General features: G+C 40.1%; 1 protein-coding gene across 2 annotated transcripts in view; it reads left to right on the forward strand.

The window, feature by feature from the left end:
• kcnh2b (potassium voltage-gated channel, subfamily H (eag-related), member 2b) overlaps window positions 1–22908 on the forward strand; it is a 259045-nt gene that overhangs the window by 221629 nt on the left and 14508 nt on the right. The window contains exons 6-7 of one of the 2 annotated variants that reach the window (XM_067434464.1): window positions 15832–16266; window positions 18022–18412. In XM_067434464.1, the coding sequence (XP_067290565.1) occupies window positions 15832–16266; window positions 18022–18412 (826 nt within the window). The remainder of the gene's footprint in view (window positions 1–15831; window positions 16267–18021; window positions 18413–22908) is intronic. The other variant, XM_067434465.1, reaches the window with a different exon arrangement.

The raw sequence follows: 22908 nt of genomic DNA on the forward strand, positions 1-22908 counted from the left end.
ACACACACACACACACACACACACACACACAGCCCCTAAACCTACCCATCACAGGAAACATTCTGCATTTTTACTTTCTCATAAAAACTCCTCCTGTGTGATTTATAAGCCTTTTGTAAAGTGGGGCCATGGGTAATGTCCTCATATTTCACCCTCTCCTGTAATACCTGTGTCATACCCATGGCATTATACACATTTGAGTCCTCATATGTCACAAAAACATGCCCACACACACACACACACACATATGTGTTTCCATGTTTTATGGGGACATTCCATAGGCGTAATGGTTTTTTGTACTCTACAAACCATATTTTCTATCCCCCTACACTGCCCCTGCCCCTAAACCTACCCATCACACACACACACACCCACACACACACACACACACACACACACACACACACACACACACACACACACACACACACACACACACACACACAGAGCCCCTGCCCCTAAACCTACTCATCACAGGAAACATTCATCATTTTTACTTTCTCAAAAAACTCCTCCTGTGTGATTTATAAGATGTTTTCCTCATGGGGACCTAAAATTGTCCCCACAAGGACAATGATTTTGGATATTGCCATCTTTGTGGGGACATTTTGTCCCCATAACGTAGGGATTACCAGCCCCCACACACACACACACACACATCTTCTCCTGGCTCCGTTGCCTAGACCAGTGGTTCCCAAACCATGGCATTAATGAGGCATTGCTTGTGTGGATACAGTCCATTTTGACTGCGAAAGATTAGGTCATTTGATTGGATGCCATGCATTTGACGTTTTAATGTTATTTTAAGGTGTGGTAGAATGAAATGAACGGCAAAACTCAGCCTCATGGTTGCGTCCCTTCTCTGTCACCTCACCTAGTTTGTGAACCATTGGCCTCAACCGAAGAGCTGCAAATCCAACCCACACAGTCTAAATAACAGGCTAAATGAGGCCCCTAAAGTGCAGCTGAAGCCCTGAATCATGCTCATGTGGGCTAGAAGATGTCTGGATGTCTGGACTGTCTCACTTTCAACGACGTCTGGTCATCTCAGAATGAGAGGATAGATCTGCGTTGCCGTCTACATAGGGAGCTTTCTTCTAAGGCAGCACCAATTTTTCAGCACTTTACAGCAGTGGCGTAGGCAGAACGTGGATGATGGCCTTTAATAGTGTGGCCGTTCCGGAATTAGGGATGCACCGATATCACTTTTTTTCAGACCAAGTACAAGTACTAACATTTGGGAACTTGTCGATACTGAGTACCGATAGGAGTAGGGTAAAGTCAGATAAAATGGGCCACGTTTTGGTAAATGACTTATAAAACCATCAAATAAGCTATGCATGAGATCGAACTATATTTTTTTGAATTAGCATGGTTCTCTTAAATATGTATGTACATTTTAAATGTGAAAAAGTATAATTGTTTTAAAATTATTAGAGTTAGAGGATTACCAGGTACCTTCTCGAGCCACGGCATAACGTTCAGGTAAAATGGGCCAATACAACACAGATCATTTTGGCTAAAATAATTATTATTTTTAACAGTAAAGTGACACTACTGTCTTTAGTGTGCCACAAAAGCACCATAAATGTATTTCATTAAACAGAAAGTTGAACAAATATTTCATTTAAAAAATGCAGTTAAAAATGAACTGATCGTGTTGTATAGATTTGTGTTTCTGTGCATTAGTGTCTTTTGTGTGCATGTTATGCTTGTCAAATATTTTTCAAACATTTTGTACGTGTTCCACTCTTCATGTCATGAAATGGGAGCCGGAGTGTTTTCCGGAGCTGTGAAATGTGGCTTCTGCACTTGTATTTTTTTGAAGACGTCTCGTGGATCCTTTGCAACTGTGCGTTATTAAAGTTCCTCATCAGCAGACGGAGGAGCGGCTCCCGGAGCAGATTACAGAAGCCCCTAAAACTCTCGCTGTCCCAAATTAAAGCTCAAATCCTCCACAGAGCCGAGAGAAATGCTGACATTTACATGAAACCAACAGAGAATAAACCAGGAGTTATTATATTACACAAATAAAAACGAATTCATATGAATAATAACTTTAACAGTATATGTCAGTGGGTGCGTTTACATGCACGTTCTGAAGCCGATTATGTCTAATAATCCGACAATGATCATGGTCATGTAACCGCAGGAACCCGTTTTCTTTTATCGGGGTAAGGTCATAAACGCCGTAAGCATAAACCGGTCGGGACAGGTCGTTTTTTGCCTCTTACCTCGATTTCACGCGGCATGTAAACGCATTAACCTGCTTTCTGTCGGCTTATTGAAGTGCGTATGTGTGATAGGTGACAAAAACGCAAATTTACAGCAGATTTAAACGCATCCAGACAGAACGAGCGAGCATTTTACATGAAACAAGGACATATATCACAAACGCAGACTCGTTTAAGACCCAGAGCATTGTAAAGATGTGTTCTCATCTCACGCAGCAGAAGTAGAAGAGGTTCAGTCTAAGCGCTGCATCTGGAACCGATGAGGGGTAATATGAGCTCCAATCTCCCGCTGACTCGCTTTATTAACATCACAACTGACGAAACATTTGGAAAATTCAGAGTCAGAGACAGACATTATTATTTTTGACGTCACTACAAGGAAATAACCCAGTTTATTAATAAAGTCATGTAAACGCGGTTCACTTGCGTTGTCCGTTTACTGGTGTGCATGTAAACGCACCCACTGATAGTCCTGAAGCAGTCGAGAGAGAATTAGAGATACTGGATCACTGTGTTGTATTTATGACGATTATTTTCTGTCTCAAACATTTCTGAGTGAGATTTGAGTTTGGCTCGAGTCTTCTGGAGTTTCTCAGCCCTGCTGTCGGATTGAATTATTAATCTTGCTGTGAAACCCAGAGGTGGAGAGAAACTGAGAGCTTGTTAGGTCGATAGATCCGAAGCTCCTGTCATTGTTTATAATAGAAACTGAGGCTCTTGAACGTTAGATTGAGTGAATTAGCAGCAGAGGGTTTCCTCTCATCACTTCAGCTCATCAAACGTCCGTCCATCCATCCGTCCGTCCATCCGTCCGTCCGTCCGTCCGTCCGTCCGTCTGTCCGTCTGTCTGTCTGTCCGTCCGTCTGTCTGTCTGTCCGTCCGTCCGTCTGTCTGTCTGTCCGTCCGTCCGTCCGTCCGTCCGTCCGTCTGTCTGTCTGTCTGTCTATCTATTTGTCTGTCTGTCTGTCTATCTATCTATCTATCTATCTATCTATCTATCTATCTATCTATCTGTCTGTCTGTCTGTCTGTCTGTCTGTCTGTCTGTCTATCTATTTGTCTGTCTGTCTATCTATCTATCTATCTATCTATCTATCTATCTATCTATCTATCTATCTATCTGTCTGTCTGTCTGTCTGTCTGTCTGTCTGTCTGTCTGTCTGTCTGTCTATCTATCTATCCATTAATTCATTGTTCTATCTATCTATCTATCTATCTATCTATCTATCTATCTATCTATCTATCTATCTATCTATCTATCTATCCATCCATCCATCCATCCATCCATCCATCCATCCATCCATCCATCCATCCATCCATCCATCCATCCATCCATCCATCCATCCATCCATCCATCCAGAGTGAAATTTATAGGTCTTCTTCTTTGAAAATAAATATTTTAGTCAAATTTAATTGTTTATTATTACTATTAGCAAGTTTAAATACATTTGTTGTTGATTTTTTTGTTTCATTCATTCAGAAGTAATTTTTTAAATAATTCTTTATATAAATCTTGTTTAAATAGTCCAGTCCAGTTCAGTTTAACAATTTACATAAACTATTAAATATTTTTGAAACCAAAAGCTTTTATGAACTGAGAAAAGCAGAATTACCCTGCCGTCGACTTTCCGCACAGTTTACCTTTAAACAAAGTGAATCGTTCATTCGTTCATCAATAAGATCACGTTCTGTTCGTTGTTCGTATTGGCAAAACTCCTTTCAGTCCATTCCTCAACATCTTCATGGGTTTTTGCCAAATCAATCAGTACATGTGAAATGAAAATGGCACAAAAGGTCAAAACTAATTATCAAATGGACAGAACAGACCGTTAGAAGGTATAATTAACACCCGACACTCATCCAGAGGGACATCTCGTCCTCCTAAACCTTTGTTAAATGCATCCAACTCTCCCATCATGCCTCGTCTAGTTAGGAAAAATTGCAGTTAACACTTACAGGCGTGTCTAGGTGTCAGCGGTGAAAATTGTAGTTTCTTTTTTAATAGAATAAAAGGACATTTAAAGGAGCAGTTCACTCTAAAATGAGTATTAATAACAATATTTACTCACCAAACTCAAATTTGGTTGTTTTTTTGTATTGCTTTTATGATGTTTTTGTTCTTTTTGCAGATTGAAAGATTAAACTAATGTACAGAAGCTTTGGGAAAGTGTATTCCCACATTTGTCTGATATGTGTGAGGGATATGATGCTCCATATTGTGTGTGGTCATTCAGATGAAGTGACTAATGGAGTAAGAGGATGAAGGAAACTCTCGCTGACGTGTTGTTTTGCTCCATCACTGAACTCCTCTCCGAGACACGGCTCTTTTGTCCCGTGACTCACTTTAGTGTCTCGGATGGAGAAAGAAATTAGATTTCTCTGCATATTTCATATGTGAATTTTGCTCTGTGAGGAAACTCTCAATGAAAGATTGTTCATCTCTTCTACATTAGATTGAAGTAGCTGTATGTTGTTAGTTTAAAGGCCCGCTGAAGTGCTTTGAAACGCGCCGCATTATTCAATGTGTTGACGTGATTTCCCCTGAAACGGCTCCAGCTGTTAGCAGCTCCTCCCCTTTTTTGAAACAGCCAATAGCGTTTTGTTAATACACAGTTATGTTGAAAGTGAGACATTTTGAAATGTCATGCCAAATATATCTTATTTGGCATGACATGACATGTCTTATTTCATGAGAGCTACACATTCCAAAAAAGTTTGGACAGGTAGCAATAAGATGCCGAAAAGTTAAACGTACATATCAGGAACAGCTGAAGGACCAATTAGCATTTGATTGGACAAAAGATGTGATGAGAAGGTGATGTCATCAAAATCTGTGATTCATCTTAACGGAAGTGGGAGACTGTACGCTTTGATTGCTTATATCTCCTGAATGCGAATTTGTCATTGTTTTAGCTTATTCATAACCTTAAGGCTAACACAGTCATACTAAACACAGTGTTGGGCAAGCTACTTGGAAAATGTAGTGAGCTAAGCTACCAGTTACTCTACATTAAATTAAGCTTCACTACACTGAAGCTACGCCCCTGGGAAATGTAGCAAGCTAAGCTACAGCAACATGACAAAAGTAGTTTACTACATCTAAGCTACTTTTTATTTATTTCATTTTATATTGAACCAACTTCATTCATATCAATACTATCTCAGTGATCAATAAAAGTCAAGCATATAGACACACATTCTTTTTTAGTTATTCAAAAAATGTCCAGAATCAATTCGGCAACAAAAACATGTGATCCATAATATTAACAAATCCAGGGGCCTATTGCACAAAACTAGCATATGGGATTAAGCCGGGATATCTTGGTGATCTTGTCATTTTTATGCAAAATTTAGTACACAGTCATGTAAACATACCCTGAAGGCACACTCATACCAAGAACGATAACGATAATGGAAGATAACTGTATATTAGCGGATAAATTGAGCCCGGATCACTAAAATATCCCAGCTTAATCCAGTATTGTGCAATAGGCTCCTGGTGTCGAGTGTGTGTGTGTGTGTGTGTGTGTGTGTGTGTGTGTGTGTGTGTGTGTGTGTGTGTGTGTGTGTGTGTGTGTGTGTGTGTATGTTCATCTGTTTGTGTATGATATGCATACACAACTATGTGTTTGCATGCTCAATTTAGACTTGGGCGCTTTTGCAGGACAAACTGTAAGTTAATTTACAACTCAACGTGTACAAAAAAAGTCCAGTCCAGAAAGTACAGTAGCAAAATAATTAAGACCTGCTCCAAACAGTACCAACATGGCAAAAAAACAAAACAGCCTGTGTGTGTGTGCGTGCGTGCGTGCGTGCGTGTGTGTGTGTGTGTGTGTGTGTGATATATCTCCCACACACATGAAACAAGTTTCATTCATTCATATCAAGAGGTGGCCAGGCTGGACCCCGATACTTTTAACAAGAGGTGTTTATTCAAGAGACACAATAGATTTTAAAACTTTGCAGTTTCTCGTGTCACCGCGCGGACGATGCGCGTGCAACAGCGTATTGAGCAATCGAAAAAAAAACGCCAACTAGACGTTTGCACGCGCCTATCCCGTCCTTACGCGCTCACTGCCAAAGGAGTACTTTAAAAGGCTCACGCGCGCATCTGTGCGCGTCTGCGCGAGGCAGAAAGGAACGTAGAAAGTGAAGTATATCCGCGTTCTTATCAGTTGTTTCCAATTTGAGCTTGATCCTCAGAAATGCTTGGGAAAATGTAACGTTAGCTTGTGTGGACGCTACCGCACTACATGACCAACAGAAGAGCTTCGCTTCTGAAAAGCTATTTCATTGAGAAAACAGCGACGCTACCACCACGCTACTGAAAAATGTAGTTAAGCTAGTAGCGTCACTGCTTGTAGCGACGGTACTGCCCAACACTGACTAAAAGCTAAAAAACTTACATTTTGATTACATTTTGCTAGACACCCCCCATTTTGGAAAGTTGGACATGAATGACATACCCAAAATAAAAAGGCAGCTGCTCATTCTCAATCTGGATAGACCCAACACTTGAGAGTTTACAGTTCAAGAATTAATCAGACTGTTATTAATATGGAGATGTATAAGCTCAAAATATTAATATAATGTTTAAAGGGTAACTTTAGTTGCTGTTCATTGATTCGAGTAAATGTTTTGACATTTGGGTATAAAGGGTTTTAATTCTACAACATCTGAGTGCTGCCCTCTTCAGGTTGAACAGTGATTTAAAGTTGTCATGAACTGGCTTTTAAAAAAAAAAAGTAGACTATTGTATACTAATGACGTTCGTGTGGTTTTTACATTCAGAAACATCATAACAAATAACTAATAGGCTATTTTCTACACTGATTTTGAGGCTCTCTCCTGAACGCTGGGTTCTGATGGGCGTGTCACTGGAGACGTAAACGCCCACGGCTAGGATTGGATAAGATTTGCATATTTAATGAGCTTCAGCTCCCCTGTTAGTTCACATGAGGGATTGTTTTGAAAGCGGCAACCAGGATGATTGATCTCTGATGGGCCTCAGTCTCAAACCGTCTTCATCAAACACACACAATGATTTATCTCTCATCCACCCGCGATTGATTGATTTTTTTTATTACTTGGCCCGCCGGTTCGGTGGATATAAGCTTGAACCACACACACACGCACGCGCGGACACGTTCTCCAAATATCAAGTTAAGAAAGTGAACAACAGATCAAGAAATAAATGCTATTTCACTATTTAAGATTCACCGGCATACATGTCCAATCTGATCTGTTCTGATCCCGAATCACAATGAACCAACAAATAAAGGATTCTCCAGCCTGTGACAGCATGCTAAGGTATGTTCAGTTAGACACGCACAAATAATCTATACGATCTGTAACAATGCAATACCATCACATTTAAAAACATGTTTTACTCACATAAGTGTGTTGCACCATTCCTGTCGGATCCAATATAGAAGGACAGCATTGTGTTTTAATCTCAATATGTCTGCAAATCCAGCTCGACCTGTGTCTTGTTTACAAGCGATTATCTTGCTATCTTCGGCGTGTTTATTGCTCGTTTAGCCACGAGTCGGTGGGCGGGGCTACATAAACAGGTGGGTGGGGCTACAGAAGCAGGCATACATATTTATCTGTAGAGGCGGAGTTTCCCTTTTTTAATACGTTATTGATTTAAGAGCCTCGTTTTCTGGGTCTGGTGTCTATAAAATCTTTTCTTTGACTAACAAGGACATTTTCAGCTCTGAAACTTAAGGATATTGTTATATTACCATGACTTTTATATATCAAAAGCTCAAGGGAAAGGTGATTTCTCAGTTCATCACCCCTTTAATATAGATTTTGGTCATATAATGTTGTTAAAATATGTATATGTAGCATTTAACTTCTTAGCATGTACACTGTAAATATGAATAAATATACCCCAAATCGCATGAAAATCACACACAAAACTAATGCAATCGTGTGTTTATTTTCTTTATTTCTGCCGTGTAGAAACGTTTGTTTGGCTATGTTCATCACGGAGACAGAACGAGGAAGTGTACAGGACAGCGTCATGCAGAGGGCCAGGAATTATGATCACGTTTACTCACGTAAGATGATTGAGGAATAGATCGAGAGAGCATTGAGACAGGAGAGACACGCCCTTTCAGTTCTTCGCATAATTCAGTGAGAAATTAATAGAACTATTGGTATTCTATATGACAAAATATTCAGCAAATATGTGTTGATAGATCAATATTTGTCCAAATATGCACACCTTTTGACTAAAAGTCCTAACAGACGCTGTCTAGTGCATGCATGTGAACACAAATAAACCGGAGACATTTGTGTTTACTATTCGTTCTATTCAAAATATACAAAATGGCCAATTATTTTGCACTCCTAAATTAAGAAATGATGTCGCTGCAACCTACTTTTATCATAAACAGTGGTGAAATATCGAAGCTGGAGTCTTTCATCTTTCTAATGATACTCAGTTTGTGATGTTTTAATACGCAGTGAATGTTCAACAACGATAATCTGGGGCTGTCTGCGATCGTTGCGCATTAAGGGGTTAAAGGTGGGGTCAGTGCTATCTGGTAACCGTTGTTGGTATTTCAAGTCACCCGAACAAACACGCCCCTACCCCCAAAAGGGTCTCAACCCTATTTTGATGGCGCCGCCCCACACATACGTAACCCAGAGGCATCAACGGCTACGGCAGAATCTCTGTGTATCTAATCCAGGTCGAATATTCAATGAAAAAGTCATCCCTTCTGTCACAAAAACACAAACCGTTCTCATGAACAACTCTATAGTACACGAGCAAGACAGTCCAACCAACGAACATATTACTATTATGACCGGATAAGGGTTATACAGATCATGAAAAGAGTAAGCAAACATATATTAGGAGTATAGTATCTTACTTGTCGGAGACATTGTGTGAGCTGACGCTTGAAGCACACAGTTAGGAGATTTAGCGTGGAAATGAACGGGTCTTTATCATCGCTGAAGTGAGCCACAACACGATCGCAAATGGACTAACAAGTGAACATGACACACGAGCATAGTCAAGCAGCGTATATTAGGCTAGCTCTCAGCTAATGTCCGTCATGTGTGACTCGTGTGTTTGAATAATGTCGTGCACAGAGCGAGAGCGAGCGCTCTTCTCACCATCATTAGTAGACACGCCCCTTACCTGCTGATTGGCTACAAGTTTGTTATTCCACTCGGCCCGAGTCCTTTTTCTAAAACAGTTTTGAAATAAGACTTACCCCACCTTTAAAGAAAAAAAGCGAATTTTCTATTTGTTCCAAAAGACGGCTATTAGAACCGTTTTCGTAGATGAAGAGAAATGGACATTTCTAGTCCTAATTTGATTGACTCTTTTGAGATTTGGGTTAATGCACAATCGATCGCCCTATATTTCCATCACATCCTTCATGATTGTGTCTCTCGACAACATTTATGTTAAATTGAACCCCTCTTGATGTTTCAACTGCAAAAAATGCTTTTCTTACTCAGTATTTTTGTCTTGTTTCGAGTCCAAACATCTAAAAATTCTTAAAACAAGAAGTATTTACTAGACAAGCCAAAGTAATTGTCTTGTTTTGGGAAAAATAACTCAAAATGAAGAGAGTTTTTGCTTAAAATAAGATCAATAATCTGCCAATGGGGTGAGAAAAATAATCTTAATTCAAACAGAAAACAAGATTATTTATTATATAAGACAATAATTTTTACTTGGCTAGTAAATGTTTCTAAATGTAAGAATTTTTAGATAATTTGACTAGAAAAAACGACAAAAATACTAAGTAAGAAAAGCCTTTTTTGCAGTGTCTACCTCTTTTTGGAAGTGCAGCTCTTCATCTCCTGTGGATTTGGGAATAAACAGGTCGTGTTTATGTCTGGTTTGGGGTTCTTGTAATGTGTTTTGACATCGTTTTGCTTCATGCTCCACTGGGGAGATTTGAAGAGCTTTTTTTAGTGTCTGGGGTTTCTAAAAATAATGCCTGATGTCCCTGAGGAGGGTGTTGACACGGGACGTGTCCGTCTGTCTGCGCTGCTGGCCATGAGCTCTAATAGGTGCTGAAGCCGTCCGAGGTCAAGAGACCAGATGATTTCTGCAGAAGAGCTCAGGCGTGAGGCCAGCTGATGTCTGCAGACTCCATGAGAAACACGGCTTCAGCCAAATGACCGCACAGCGTTTAACTTGAAGCAACGGCGCTTTACTTCAATGAAGCAACAGCTGTATGATTAAGCTTATTTTAGAGAAATTAATAACTGAGCATCAGATCCTCATCTGAGAATGATTAGTGAAGGATCATGTGACACTGAAGACTGGAGGAATGATGATAAATTCAGCTTTGATCACAGGAATAAATTACACTTTACTATGTTTACAGTTATTTTAACTTGCAATAATATTTCATGTTTTTACTGCATTTTTGATCAAATAAATGCAGGCTTGGTGAGCAGAAGAGACTTAATTAAATCATAATTATTCCATATATATATTAAAATGATAAAATAACTCAAGATGAAGAGAGTTTTTGCTTAAAATAAGATAAATAATCTGCCGATGGGGTGAGATTTAAACAGAATTAATTTAAACAGAAAACAAGATTATTTTGCTGACCCCAAAAGCTCACTTAATTTTGAGCTATTTTCCCCCAAAACAAGACAAAAATGTTTGAATTCCCAGAGCTCTTGAATAACTGCACAACAACTCACTAAAACCATTGTAACAAAGTTCGTTGATGGAAGGAAGGAGGCGAGAACCGGCCAACATTCACCAAACTTTAATTCAAAATAAACAAACCAAACGAAAGTAACTCACGGACGACGGTCTGTACACACACACACATTATAAAACGCGGGCAGCCCCTTACGGACGACTGACCACACACACACAACAGAACGTAACCAAAACATAACATAAACTCCAGGCCTGGTCCTCTCTCGTCTTCCGCTGCCTTCGCTCCACCTTTTATGATCCCGTCACATGACCGCGAGACGAGACCGGTGTGTCACGCAGCTGGTACTCATTACCACTCGCGGTCCCTCACCCCGCTGCTTACCACAACCATATCTCCTTATATCAAGCCCAACCCCTGAAAAACAACCCCACACCATAACCCCCCCTCCACCAAACTTTGCACTTGGCACAATGCAATCAGTGTATCTATAGATAGATAGATTGTGTGTCTGTGTAATATGTTGACATTTTTTGTTATTGTAAGCCTTAATTTTTTTAAACAAGTAAACACTACTTATAAAGCATATGCATCTAGTTGTAATTCCTCCACAGATGGTGTGCTTGTGGAAACACTTGTGTTAGTCATGTGTTCTGAGCGGCAGCGGTCTTTTTACCGCAGCTGTCGTGTGCTTGTGAAGACAGGCCGCTGCAGGACATTTCCCATGATGACTCACGCAGGAGTGTGTGTTCCTGTGAATGACTGTGTGTGTAGCCGCGGTGTGTGTGTGTGAGTGCCACCTGCTCTCGCCCACGGTCTGAGCGCGCACAACACCTGCTGACCCCCAGAATGCCCTGCGTTTGATCCCAGCACACTGACATACAGCTCTGATGGCCAGACATGAGCCTTAATCTGAGACGTCTGGTAACACACACACAAACCACTCGCACCATCGTGTGTGTGTGTGTGTGTGTGCGCGCATGCGTGTGTGTGCGTGTGTGTATGTGTGTGATTTATGGTTGATTTTATTACACTGCAAAAAACGCTTTTCTTACTTAGTATTTTCGTCTTTGTCTCTTTTGCTTGTCTAGTAAATACTTCTTGTTTTAAGAATATTTATATGTTTGGACTACAAACAAGACCAAAATACTAAGTAAGAAAAGCATTTTTTGCATTGCAACACAAACAAACCACTTGCACCATTCGTGTGTGTGTGTGTGTGTGTGTGTGTGTGTGTGTGTGTGTGTGTGTGTGTGTGTGTGTGTGTGTGTGTGTGTGTGTGTGTGTGTGTGTGTCAATCCTGGCTCAGCAGACGAGATGAAACGTGACATGAACATGACAGAAATGACTGTATGCTCTCGTAAATCTGCCATTGACTGATGAGAGATCTGTGATTTATGCTTCCTTCAAATATTTCTAATATAAATTTAATTGGATTTTACCTTTGAATGCAAGTTTTCCTTAAAATCTAGATTTTTTTGTGATTATGTAGAATGGTCTGACTTTGCTATTGTTCATTTAGGGGGGGGGGGGGGGGGGTCTAATGCTATCTCCTGCATTCTGCCTTATTTACGCTGTTAAAGAGATGATTTTCATGATAAACATGGACAACATTGCAAAACACGAGTTGGACGTGTGACGGAGTATGTCTGTGCCAGTTAAACTCCGTCAGGATTCAATATGGACCTGTATGACATCATGAAGGGTGGAATTCCTTATATGGGCTCTTCTCCTGGATGAGCACACACACACACACACACACACACACACACATCAACTAGCTTCGTTCGGGTTACGGGAGCTGTGTTACCGGTCATGAGTGGAAACCACAGGCGGTGAGTGAAACGGCAGTAAATGTGTGTGTTTTGTTAGCAATCAGCGCGTATGTGCATATAATGTGAACAACACCTACATTTAGTGTGTGTGTGTGTGTGTGTCCGTCTCTTTAGCTCCGCCCACTGCATGCCTCCACGAGCTGTTTTCAGAAAGAATCGGTTCAGTGTATCTGTCTTTTATAAATATGATAAACTAAAGACTCGTGGGAGATATGAATGCATGAATGGATGGATGGATGAATGAGGCATTTATACGTGTGCCTCAGAAACTCCCCCCCCCCCCAAATTATTCTGATATAAAGTTAATTTACATTTATTTTCAAAGTTTTTCTTAAATTATAGATTTGTGTGTGTGTGTGTGTGTGTGAGCCTGTTTATGTGGTTTATGAGGACACAAATTTGTATAACTACATGGGTATTACACTGGTATTACACTATAAATGTGGTTTATGGGGACATATCAAATGTCCTCATAATTCAAATGGCCTTAAAAACATACTAAATGAAGTTTTTTTGAGAAAGTAAAAATGCAGAATGTTTCCTGTGATGGGTAGATTTAGGGGCAGGGGCAGTGTGTGTGTGTGTGTGTGTGTGTGTGTGTGTGTGTGTGTGTGTGTGTGTGTGTGTGTGATGGGTAGGTTTAGGGGCAGTGTAAGGGGATAGAAAATACGGTTTGTACAGTATAAAAACCATTACGCCTATGGAGAGTCCCTGTAAACCACATAGACCAACATGTGTGTGTGTGTGTGTGTTTGTGATTTTGTAGAATGGACTGCTTTTGTATTACTTTGCTATTGTTCATTTAAATCAGTCTTTTTTTCTGTCAGTAATAATATGCATCATTTTGGGTTAACGAGCTCATAAACGGCCCGGTTGTCTGTGTGCATCGAGTCATATCGCAGTAAAACAGCTGATTTTGGTGTTGCACTGAAAACACACGTCAGGCCATGTCTGTCAGCGCACCGAGCGTCTCAAAGATGTCCTGACAGCGAGAAGACTTTCGTAACATTAGTCTCTCTGTTGCGTGACAGCGCTGTGTGTGGAGCATGTTTGTTGTGCTATAATTGTCAAATTGTGCTTCCGAGCAGCTTTACTTAAACTTAAATGCACTAAAATGTGCATGACGCACCAGCAACGTGCATTTGTGCGTCAAAACACTTCACTCATGCAGATGGCAGAGAAACGCTCGAGTTTCTCCTAAAGCAGCTTTACATAAGACCATCACCAGCTCCTCTCCAACACCAACACAGCACACGGGTGTCCATCACCCTCCCTCACTAGTGTGCTAGTGTTTTAAACACTCAGTTTCACAATATTACTGTTTTTGCAACCTTTAAATGAGCGTTTGTGTGTGCGTGTGCTTGTTTTTGTGACATATGAGGACACAAATGTGTATAATGCCATGGGTATGACACAGGTATTACAGGAGAGGGTGAAATATGAGGACATTACCCATGGCCCCACTTTACAAAAGGCTTATAAATCACACAGGAGGAGTTTTTATGAGAAAGTAAAAATGCAGAATGTTTCCTGTGATGGGTAGGTTTAGGGGCTGTGTGTGTGTGTGTGTGTGTGTGTGTGTGTGTGTGTGTGTGTGTGTGTGTGTGTGTGTGTGTGTGTGTGTGTGTGTGTGTGTGTGTGTGTGTGGGCATGTTTTTGTGACATATGAGGACACAAATGTGTATAATGCCATGGGTATGACACAGGTATTACAGGAGAGGGTGAAATATGAGGACATTACCCATGGCCCCACTTTACAAAAGGCTTATAAATCACACAGGAGGAGTTTTTATGAGAAAGTAAAAATGCAGAATGTTTCCTGTGATGGGTAGGTTTAGGGGCTGTGTGTGTGTGTGTGTGTGTGTGTGTGTGTGTGTGTGTGTGTGTGTACCAGTCAGGCATAACATTATGACAGGTGAAGTGAATAACACTGATGATCTCTTCCTCACGGCTCCTGTTAGTAGGGCGGGATATATTAGGCAGCAAGTGAACATTTTGTCCTCTAAGGTGATGTGTTAGAAGCAGGAGAAATGCCAATACCTAAGCATTGTTGCAGACCGCTGTGGCTCTTCCAGCAGGATAATGCTCCTGACACAAAGCACAAATGCTTCAGGAATGGTTTGAGGAGCACAACAACCAGTTTGAGGCGTCGACTCGGCCTCCAGATTCCCCAGATCTCAATCCAATCGAGCATCTGTGGGATGAGCTGAACAAACAAGTCCGATCCATGGAGGCCCCACCTTGAAACTTACAGGACGTAAAGGATCTGCTGCTAACATCTTGGTGCCAGATACCACAGCACACCTTCAGGGGTCTAGAGGAGTCGACGGGTCAGCAAAAGGGGGACCAACACAATATTAGGTCATAATGTTATGCCTGATCGGTGTATATATATATATATATAAGCCCGTTTCCGCCACTAAATAAAAAAATTAAGAGTAATTGCGACTTTTTATCTCAGAATTCTGACTTTATAACTGAGAAAAAATTCAGAAATCTGAGAAAGTCGCAATTACTCTTCTTATTTTTTTATTTAATGGCAGAAATGGTCTTCCATATATTTTAGTTTTAGGATTTTAAAAAACTAATTTGGGAAGATAATTTCCAATGCTAGTTGCTAATGCAAAAGAAGATTTCTGTGGTGTTTTAATGCTGCTCTAATGAAACATTCACTGCAAAAAAAAAAAAAAAAGTATTTTTGTCTTGTTTCTAGTCCAAACATCTAAAAATTCTTAAAACAAGAAGTATTTACTAGACAAGCAAAAGTAATTGTCTTGTTGTGGGAAAAATAACTCAAAATGAAGAGAGTTTTTGCTTAAAATGAAGATAAATAATCTGCCAATGGGGGGAGAAAAATAATCTTGTTTTCTGTTTGAATTAAGATTATTTTTCTCACCCCATTGGCAGATTATTTATCTTATTTTAAGCAAAAACTCTCTTCATTTTGAGTTATTTTTTCCCAAAACAAGACAATTAACTTAACTTATCTAGTAAATACTTCTTGTTTTAAGAATTTTTAGATGTTTGGACTCGAAACAAGACAAGTAAGAAAAGCATTTTTTGCATTGTCAAGCCGTGTTTTCAAGCAGCCATTTTCTCCTGTCAGGTGCTGTCTCTGGGCGCTGACGTCCTGCCCGAATACAAGCTCCAGGCTCCGCGAATCCACAAGTGGACCGTCCTGCATTACAGCCCATTTAAGGCGGTGTGGGACTGGCTGATCCTGCTTCTGGTCATCTACACGGCCATCCTCACGCCTTACTCCGCCGCTTTCCTGCTCAACGAGGAGGACGAGGGCTCCATGCAGAACTGCGGATACTCCTGCAGTCCGCTCAACGTGGTGGACCTCATCGTGGACATCATGTTCATCATCGACATTATCATCAACTTCCGCACCACTTACGTCAACGCCAACGACGAGGTGGTCAGTCACCCGCTGCGGATCGCCGTGCATTACTTCAAGGGCTGGTTCCTCATCGACATGGTGGCCGCCATTCCCTTCGACCTGCTCATTTACCGAACCGGGGAGGAGGTGAGTGCAGAGGTGAGGGGAATCCTGGGAAACGGGCTTTTACATCTACAACTGCACTGATAAACATGCTTTTCTTACTTAGTAGTTTTGTCTTGTTTCTAGTCCAAACATCAAACAATTCTTAAAGGCGTGATTGCATGTGATTTGACTTGTGTAACTTTAGTTAGTGTGTAATGTCGCTGCTTGAGCATAAACAGTCTCTGCAAAGTTTCAGCGCTGAAAGTTCACTGCAAACGGAGATATTGTCTTTTAAAGTTACGGCAGTTTATTGACTACAAAAATGGCCGGTTTGGACTACAGAGAGCTTCTTCCTGGGTTGGTGACATCATAAACCCTCGCTAGTCTCCGCAGATGTGACTTCTGCCCGTAAAAGGGAAGGGGCGTGGCCTTAACCTGTGCTTGGCACTTCAGCCAATAAAAATACAGGAAACTACATTTGGCCATCTGACCAATCTAAGACCATTGCGTTTTTCAGAGGGAGGGGCTTCATAGAAGCAGGAAGCAGACGAGCCGTTCAAAGGACAGTGGAGACAGCGGTGGGGAATAAAGGGAGAATAGAAGAACAACACGGTGTTAAAAAAAAGAAAGAAGAAGTATTAAGACATGTTATTGTAACGATGAGTCAACAGATTGGGGATCCAAATGCAATTTTATTAAGACAACAGTCCACAATCGAAGTCTAGTAGAGGCAAAGTCACAGTACATGCAGACAGTCTGAACAGACAAACACAACAAGGCAGGGAACGCAGGCAAGAGAGTAGTCCAGAAACACGCAGGTGATCCAAAACCAAGAGACACGAAACATTGGAGAACGCTCAGAATTATAGTGTTACACCTTACAAGACTTCGCAGAGAATGGCAGAGTGAACAAGGTTTATATAGACCGAGGTGATGAGGCTAATGGCACACAGGTATAAACAATAATGGCTGATGAGTCAGGGCAAAGGATTATGGGTAATGAAGTCCAGAGTGGGGATTAATATTCAGGGGAGGGAGCCCTCTGGTGGCGATCAGAGGAATCCCCAGAGGCCTGATTTGTGACAGTTATACTGCGCCCCATAAACACAACCTAACCTAAAAAAGAAGAAAAAAACACGCAACCACCCCTTAAAATATGAAGTATTCACTAGACAAGTAAAAATGATTGTCTTGTTTTGGGGGGAAAAATAACTCAAAATTAAGAGTTTTTGCTTAAAATGAGCAAAATAATCTGCCAATGGGGTAAGCAAAATGATTTTAATTTAAACAGAAAACAAGATTATTTGGAAACAATTTTATGTTTGCTTTAGTAAGCACTATTGGTTTAGGGCAGGGCTATTCAAATCTTACCCTGGAGGGCCAATGCGGTGCAGAGTTTAGCTCCAACCTTAATCAAACACACCTGAACATGCTAATCAATGTCTTCAGGATCATTAGAAAATCACAGGTAGGTGTGTTTGATCAGGGTTGGAGCGAAAATTTGCACCGCATTGGCCCTCCAGGGTAAGATTTGAATAGCCCTGGTTTAGGGTTTAGTGTGGGTGTACGTTAAAAAACCAACGTAACAAAGCATGCCAGATTCACGGACATCTGGTCCGGAAAAAACTAAGCTTTTAGCGCCACCCAGTGGACATTTGAAATTGTCGCAATATGTACCTATTTGTACGTATTTTGTGGTTTGCAAAAACGTTGCCACGGATACGTTATTCCAATGAGACCAGGTTGGATTTTAAAACTAAACTTTGAGAAATGAAAAATGAGTGTTTTTTCTGTATCCTCTCTGTCTAGACGACCACCCTCATCGGCCTGCTCAAGACGGCTCGTCTTCTTCGACTCGTCCGAGTTGCGCGGAAACTGGACCGTTACTCTGAGTATGGCGCGGCCGTCCTCTTCCTGCTCATGTGCACCTTCGCTCTGATCGCTCATTGGCTGGCCTGTATCTGGTACGCCATTGGAAACGTGGAGCAGAACCGCTCCATTGGCTGGCTGCACGCGCTCGGGGTTCATCTGGGCAAACAACACAACAGCAGCAACCCGAAATCAGGGCCGAGCATTAAGGACAAATATGTGACGGCGCTGTACTTCACCTTCAGCAGCTTGACCAGCGTGGGCTTCGGAAACGTGTCGCCCAACACCAACTCAGAAAAGATCTTCTCCATCTGCGTCATGCTGATCGGATGTGAGTGTTTCATTATCTCATGGGTTAGCTATCTTGTGAAAACCTAGTATAGAGACAGAGCGACACCCGTCATAATCTGAAAGCCACGCCCACCGGGGCCGAAAACAAACCAATCGTCTCCATTGACTTTCTATTGTGGGAAGCGCCTCCTTATCATTTCTGACTTATTGCAAAAAATCGAACAATGTCTAAAAGCTGATCTGTGACGAGGTGTGCAGAAAACAAGCTCAAAAACACAGAACCAAAAACCCAGAAGTGTTTATAAGCTGCTGACCCCAAAAAACGAGCGTTTAAAGATAAAAAAGTGCATACAGGCCCTAGAGACAGAGCGGGACATGTTATATTACACTGAGAACTACGCCCACTGGAGGAGAAAGTAATCAGAGACAGGAAATATAATATATAAAACTGACATTTGGATATTTGACTAAATGTTTACTGCACACGTAGACATACTGAGACATACTGAGTGTCAGGATCCCCAAACTGAGCCATTCTTCCTGATGAAGCTTCACGTTTTTTGGGGTCGACAGCTTATAAAAACTGAGTTCTGTGTTTTAGCTTGTTTGCTGCACACCTCGTCACAGATCAGACATTGTTCTGTTTTTTGTAATAAGTAAGAAAAGACGAGGCGACCGCTTCACGCAATACAAAGTCAATGGAGAGCGTTGGGTTGTCTCTTTCCACCCCCCTACCCCCCCAGTGTGGGCATGGCCTAAATACACTCTGTCTCTATAAGTTCTTAGAAGTGTAACATAAATAACATAATTTCCTTGCAGCTTGAACAATTGTTAATGCACACATCTTTATCATTATTTACAAAAAAGTTTTTTTTCACAAAATACACTATATTGCTAAAAGTATTGGATCTCTGAGTTCAGGTGTTCAGTCAACTGTTAGTGGGATTATAACAAAGTGGAAGCCATTGGGGACAACAGCAACTCAGTCACGAAGTGTTAAATCCCAGAGCGGGGTCAGTGCATGCTGAGGGTCACAGTGCGCAGAAGACACCAACTTTCTGTAGAGTCAACAGCTCCAGACCTCCAGACTTCTGTGGCCTTCAGATGAGCTCAAGAACAGCGGAGAGAGCTTCATGGAATGGGTTTCCATGACCGAGCAGCTCATCCAAGCCTTACATCACCAAGAGCAATGCAAAGCGTGGGATGCAGTGGAGTAAAGCAGCCGCCACTGGACTCTAGAGCAGAGAGACGTGTTCTCTGAGCGACCAATCACGCTTCAGTCTGACAATCCCATGGACGAGTCTGGGTTTGGCCATCGCCAGGAGAACGGGACTCGCCTGACTGCATTGTGTCAAGTGTAAAGTTTGGTGGAGGGGGATTATGGGGTGGGGTTGTTTTTCAGGGGTTGGTCCCCTTAGTTCCAGTGAAAGGAACTCGTAATGCTTCACCAAGACATTTTGGACAATTTCATGCTCCCAACTTTGTGGGATCAGTTTGGGGACGGCCCCTTCTTCTCCCAGCATGACTGCGCTCCAGTGCACAAAGCGTCGCTCCATAAAGACATGGATGAGGAGTTTGGTGTGGAGGAACTTGACTGGCCTGCACAGAGTCCTGAGCTCAACCCGATAGAACAGCTTTGGGATGAATTAGAGCGGAGACTGAGAGCCAGGCCTTCTCGTCCAACATCAGTGCCTGACCTCACAAATGAGCTTCTAGAAGAATGGGCAAAAATCCCCATAGTAGTTATAATCCATTTTTTTCACTTTTTGTTGTAAACTGTTGTAAATCTTGAATCTTTGGATCACAGATTGAAGTTTGGTCTCTTTTTAAAGACAACACGTGGCAGATTATTGCTGATGTGAAAAAAGTTGAAAACAGCAACTTGAAAAAGGTTTTACATTTATTATGAAAATACCATTTTTAATTTTTTTCAATGGAATATGTATTTTTCAAATCACGTTCTCCAAGAAAATCAAAAGCCAAATGTGTTCCAAATTTGAGGTTGATATCACAGAAAAAAATTGCTTTAAATCAGATTTTGTTTGGCCCTCTCCCATTCATTTCCAAATCATCTGACTTTGACTTTATTTCTCAGGACCATTTAACCCTTTCCAGTCATGTCCATGATGTCTTGTGCGTTCACACAGCAAGAGCCAAAACCTTTATTAAGCTTTCTTACCATTCAGATGAAAAAATTACAAAACAATAATAAACAAATAAAAAAAAGTTGGTAAAAAAAAGAACAAACTGCACCAGAGAGTTAAAACTGATTTGTTTTCTGTAATGAAAGATTATTTTAAACTACATTTCATTATTATACATTATAAATATTTATTTATTTATTTTCTAATAATTTCTGCATTTAATGAGCCCTTTTCTTTGTTACAATCTCAAGTGACAATGAACTTTGTCCCAGATATTGAATACACGTTCATCATAAAAGAGGTTTATTCCAGTCTTTGTGTGCATAAATTGTGTGTTTAGATATTTTGATTAATGTAATAGATCCTGTGAAAACAAATCAAGCATAATAACCCCCTTACCGGCCGCTGACCTTCATCCTAAATGTTCTTGTAGCTCCGATTAAACCTTCATTACAGATGCGCTTGTTTTTTTATGTTTAATAGTGAGCACTATGTGATCAAACCTCGTCGTGCTGATGAAACGTCCTCCCTTTTTAATTCTTGGTTAACAAATCAACCTGATAGCTTGTTTTTGAAGGTCTTGATCACAGCAATTAAATATCATTAATGATGAATTGCCCATTTAATATCTCAGCCGCACATATATCAGACCCCAGTACCCGTGAAGTAATTTCCGTTTTTATGGCCGGTACAAGCATTTATCATCAGAGCTGCTGAATTACATTTTGTTAGAGGGCGAAAGTTCAAAAGGACCAAATTAACATGAGCTCATCGATCTGATACTAGACTTTTCATTGAATGAATTAGCTCATTCAAAGCTGAACGACTACACACACACACACACACACACACACACACACACACACACACACACACACACACACACTCATTTGCTGAATTACCTTTTATTTCTTCTGTGTTTTTAATGCCCTAATGGGTTTGTTTCTTTCTTTAGTGTGTTAGAATAAATCTCAAGGAACCAGGTCCTGGTGCTATTTATCCCCAACATTTAACTTCATTACATTTTTAATTTAATTTGATTAGATTTTTTAATTCTGCTATTTTTGTAGTGTATTGTCTTAAATCTCAAGTTACTCTGGTCCAGGGGATTTATTTTATTTTATTTTATTTTATTTTATTTTATTTTATTTTATTTTATTTTATTTTATTTTATTTTATTTTATTTTATTTTATTTTATTTTATTTTTATTTATTTTATTTATTTTATTTATTTTATTTATTTTATTTATTTTATTTATTTTTTAATTCTGACATTTTTATATTTTAGATCTTAAATCTCAAGTAATCATGTCCAGTTGATATTTAACTCCAACATTTAATTTAATTTTATTTATTTAATTTTATTTATTTTTATTTCACGTCGTGACATTATTTTCATGACAAATTCTAATTTCTGCATTTACTTTTTTCAATTATTGTTGTATTTTTAAGTTTTTTGTTCCCCTATTTGTAACAGTAGTTTTAAATACTCTAATAGAGCAATTATAACAAATGCTGTAGCACAATCTTTTCCTTTATTAAAATTAGCACAAAAAATAAATACAGTTCAACCAGTACTGTTGAGATGAATGAATACTCCACAGATTAAATCATATTTTATATGTTTTTTGCATTTTACACTAATGAAAATGAGATTTTTTTGCCTTATAATAATCATGAAATAATGTCACAATGTAAATAATTTTAGTAAAATGAACATAAAGGCTCAAATCTCAAGTGAATCACACTAGAAAAGCAGCAAAAATAGGAGCTCAACATGATTTTTCCTTCTTTTGTTTTTATGTGGTGAAATATGACTCAGATGTGCTGTTTTGACAGGCTTTTCGTGATTACGATCATTCCTGAAAGTTAATTCAACGAAGCCAAGAGAAGGATATTCTGTGTTCTGCACCGTGCTCCACCATTCGAGCTTCAGTCGCTGCTTCTTTGTTGCTATTTTTGCAGCTTTTGTAGTGTGAATCATAGTGCGGCCCACCTGCAGCGAGTTCAGTCAGCGCTCACCGCGGTTAAACACACTGCAAAACATGCTCTTCTTACTCAGTCATGTTGTCTTGTTTCCAGTCTAAATATCTAAAAATTCTTAAATCAAGATGCATTCACTAGATCAGTAAAACGACATAAGATATTTTTCTTGTTTTGTTGAAAATAAAATCAAAATGAAGAGAGTTTTTGCTTAAAACAGGCAAAATGATCTGCCGATGGGGTGAGAAAAATAATCTTATTTCTGATTGAAATCTTGTTTTTTGTTTCCGAACAGAAATAAGATTATTTGTCTCACCCCATTGGCAGATCATTTTGCCTGTTTTAAGCAAAAACTCTCTTCATTTTGATATTTTTCCCCAGAAAACAAGCAAAAATATATTGTATAATA

This window comes from Pseudorasbora parva, chromosome 24 (genome assembly GCF_024679245.1).
Source record: "Pseudorasbora parva isolate DD20220531a chromosome 24, ASM2467924v1, whole genome shotgun sequence".
Classification (NCBI taxonomy): domain Eukaryota; kingdom Metazoa; phylum Chordata; class Actinopteri; order Cypriniformes; family Gobionidae; genus Pseudorasbora; species Pseudorasbora parva.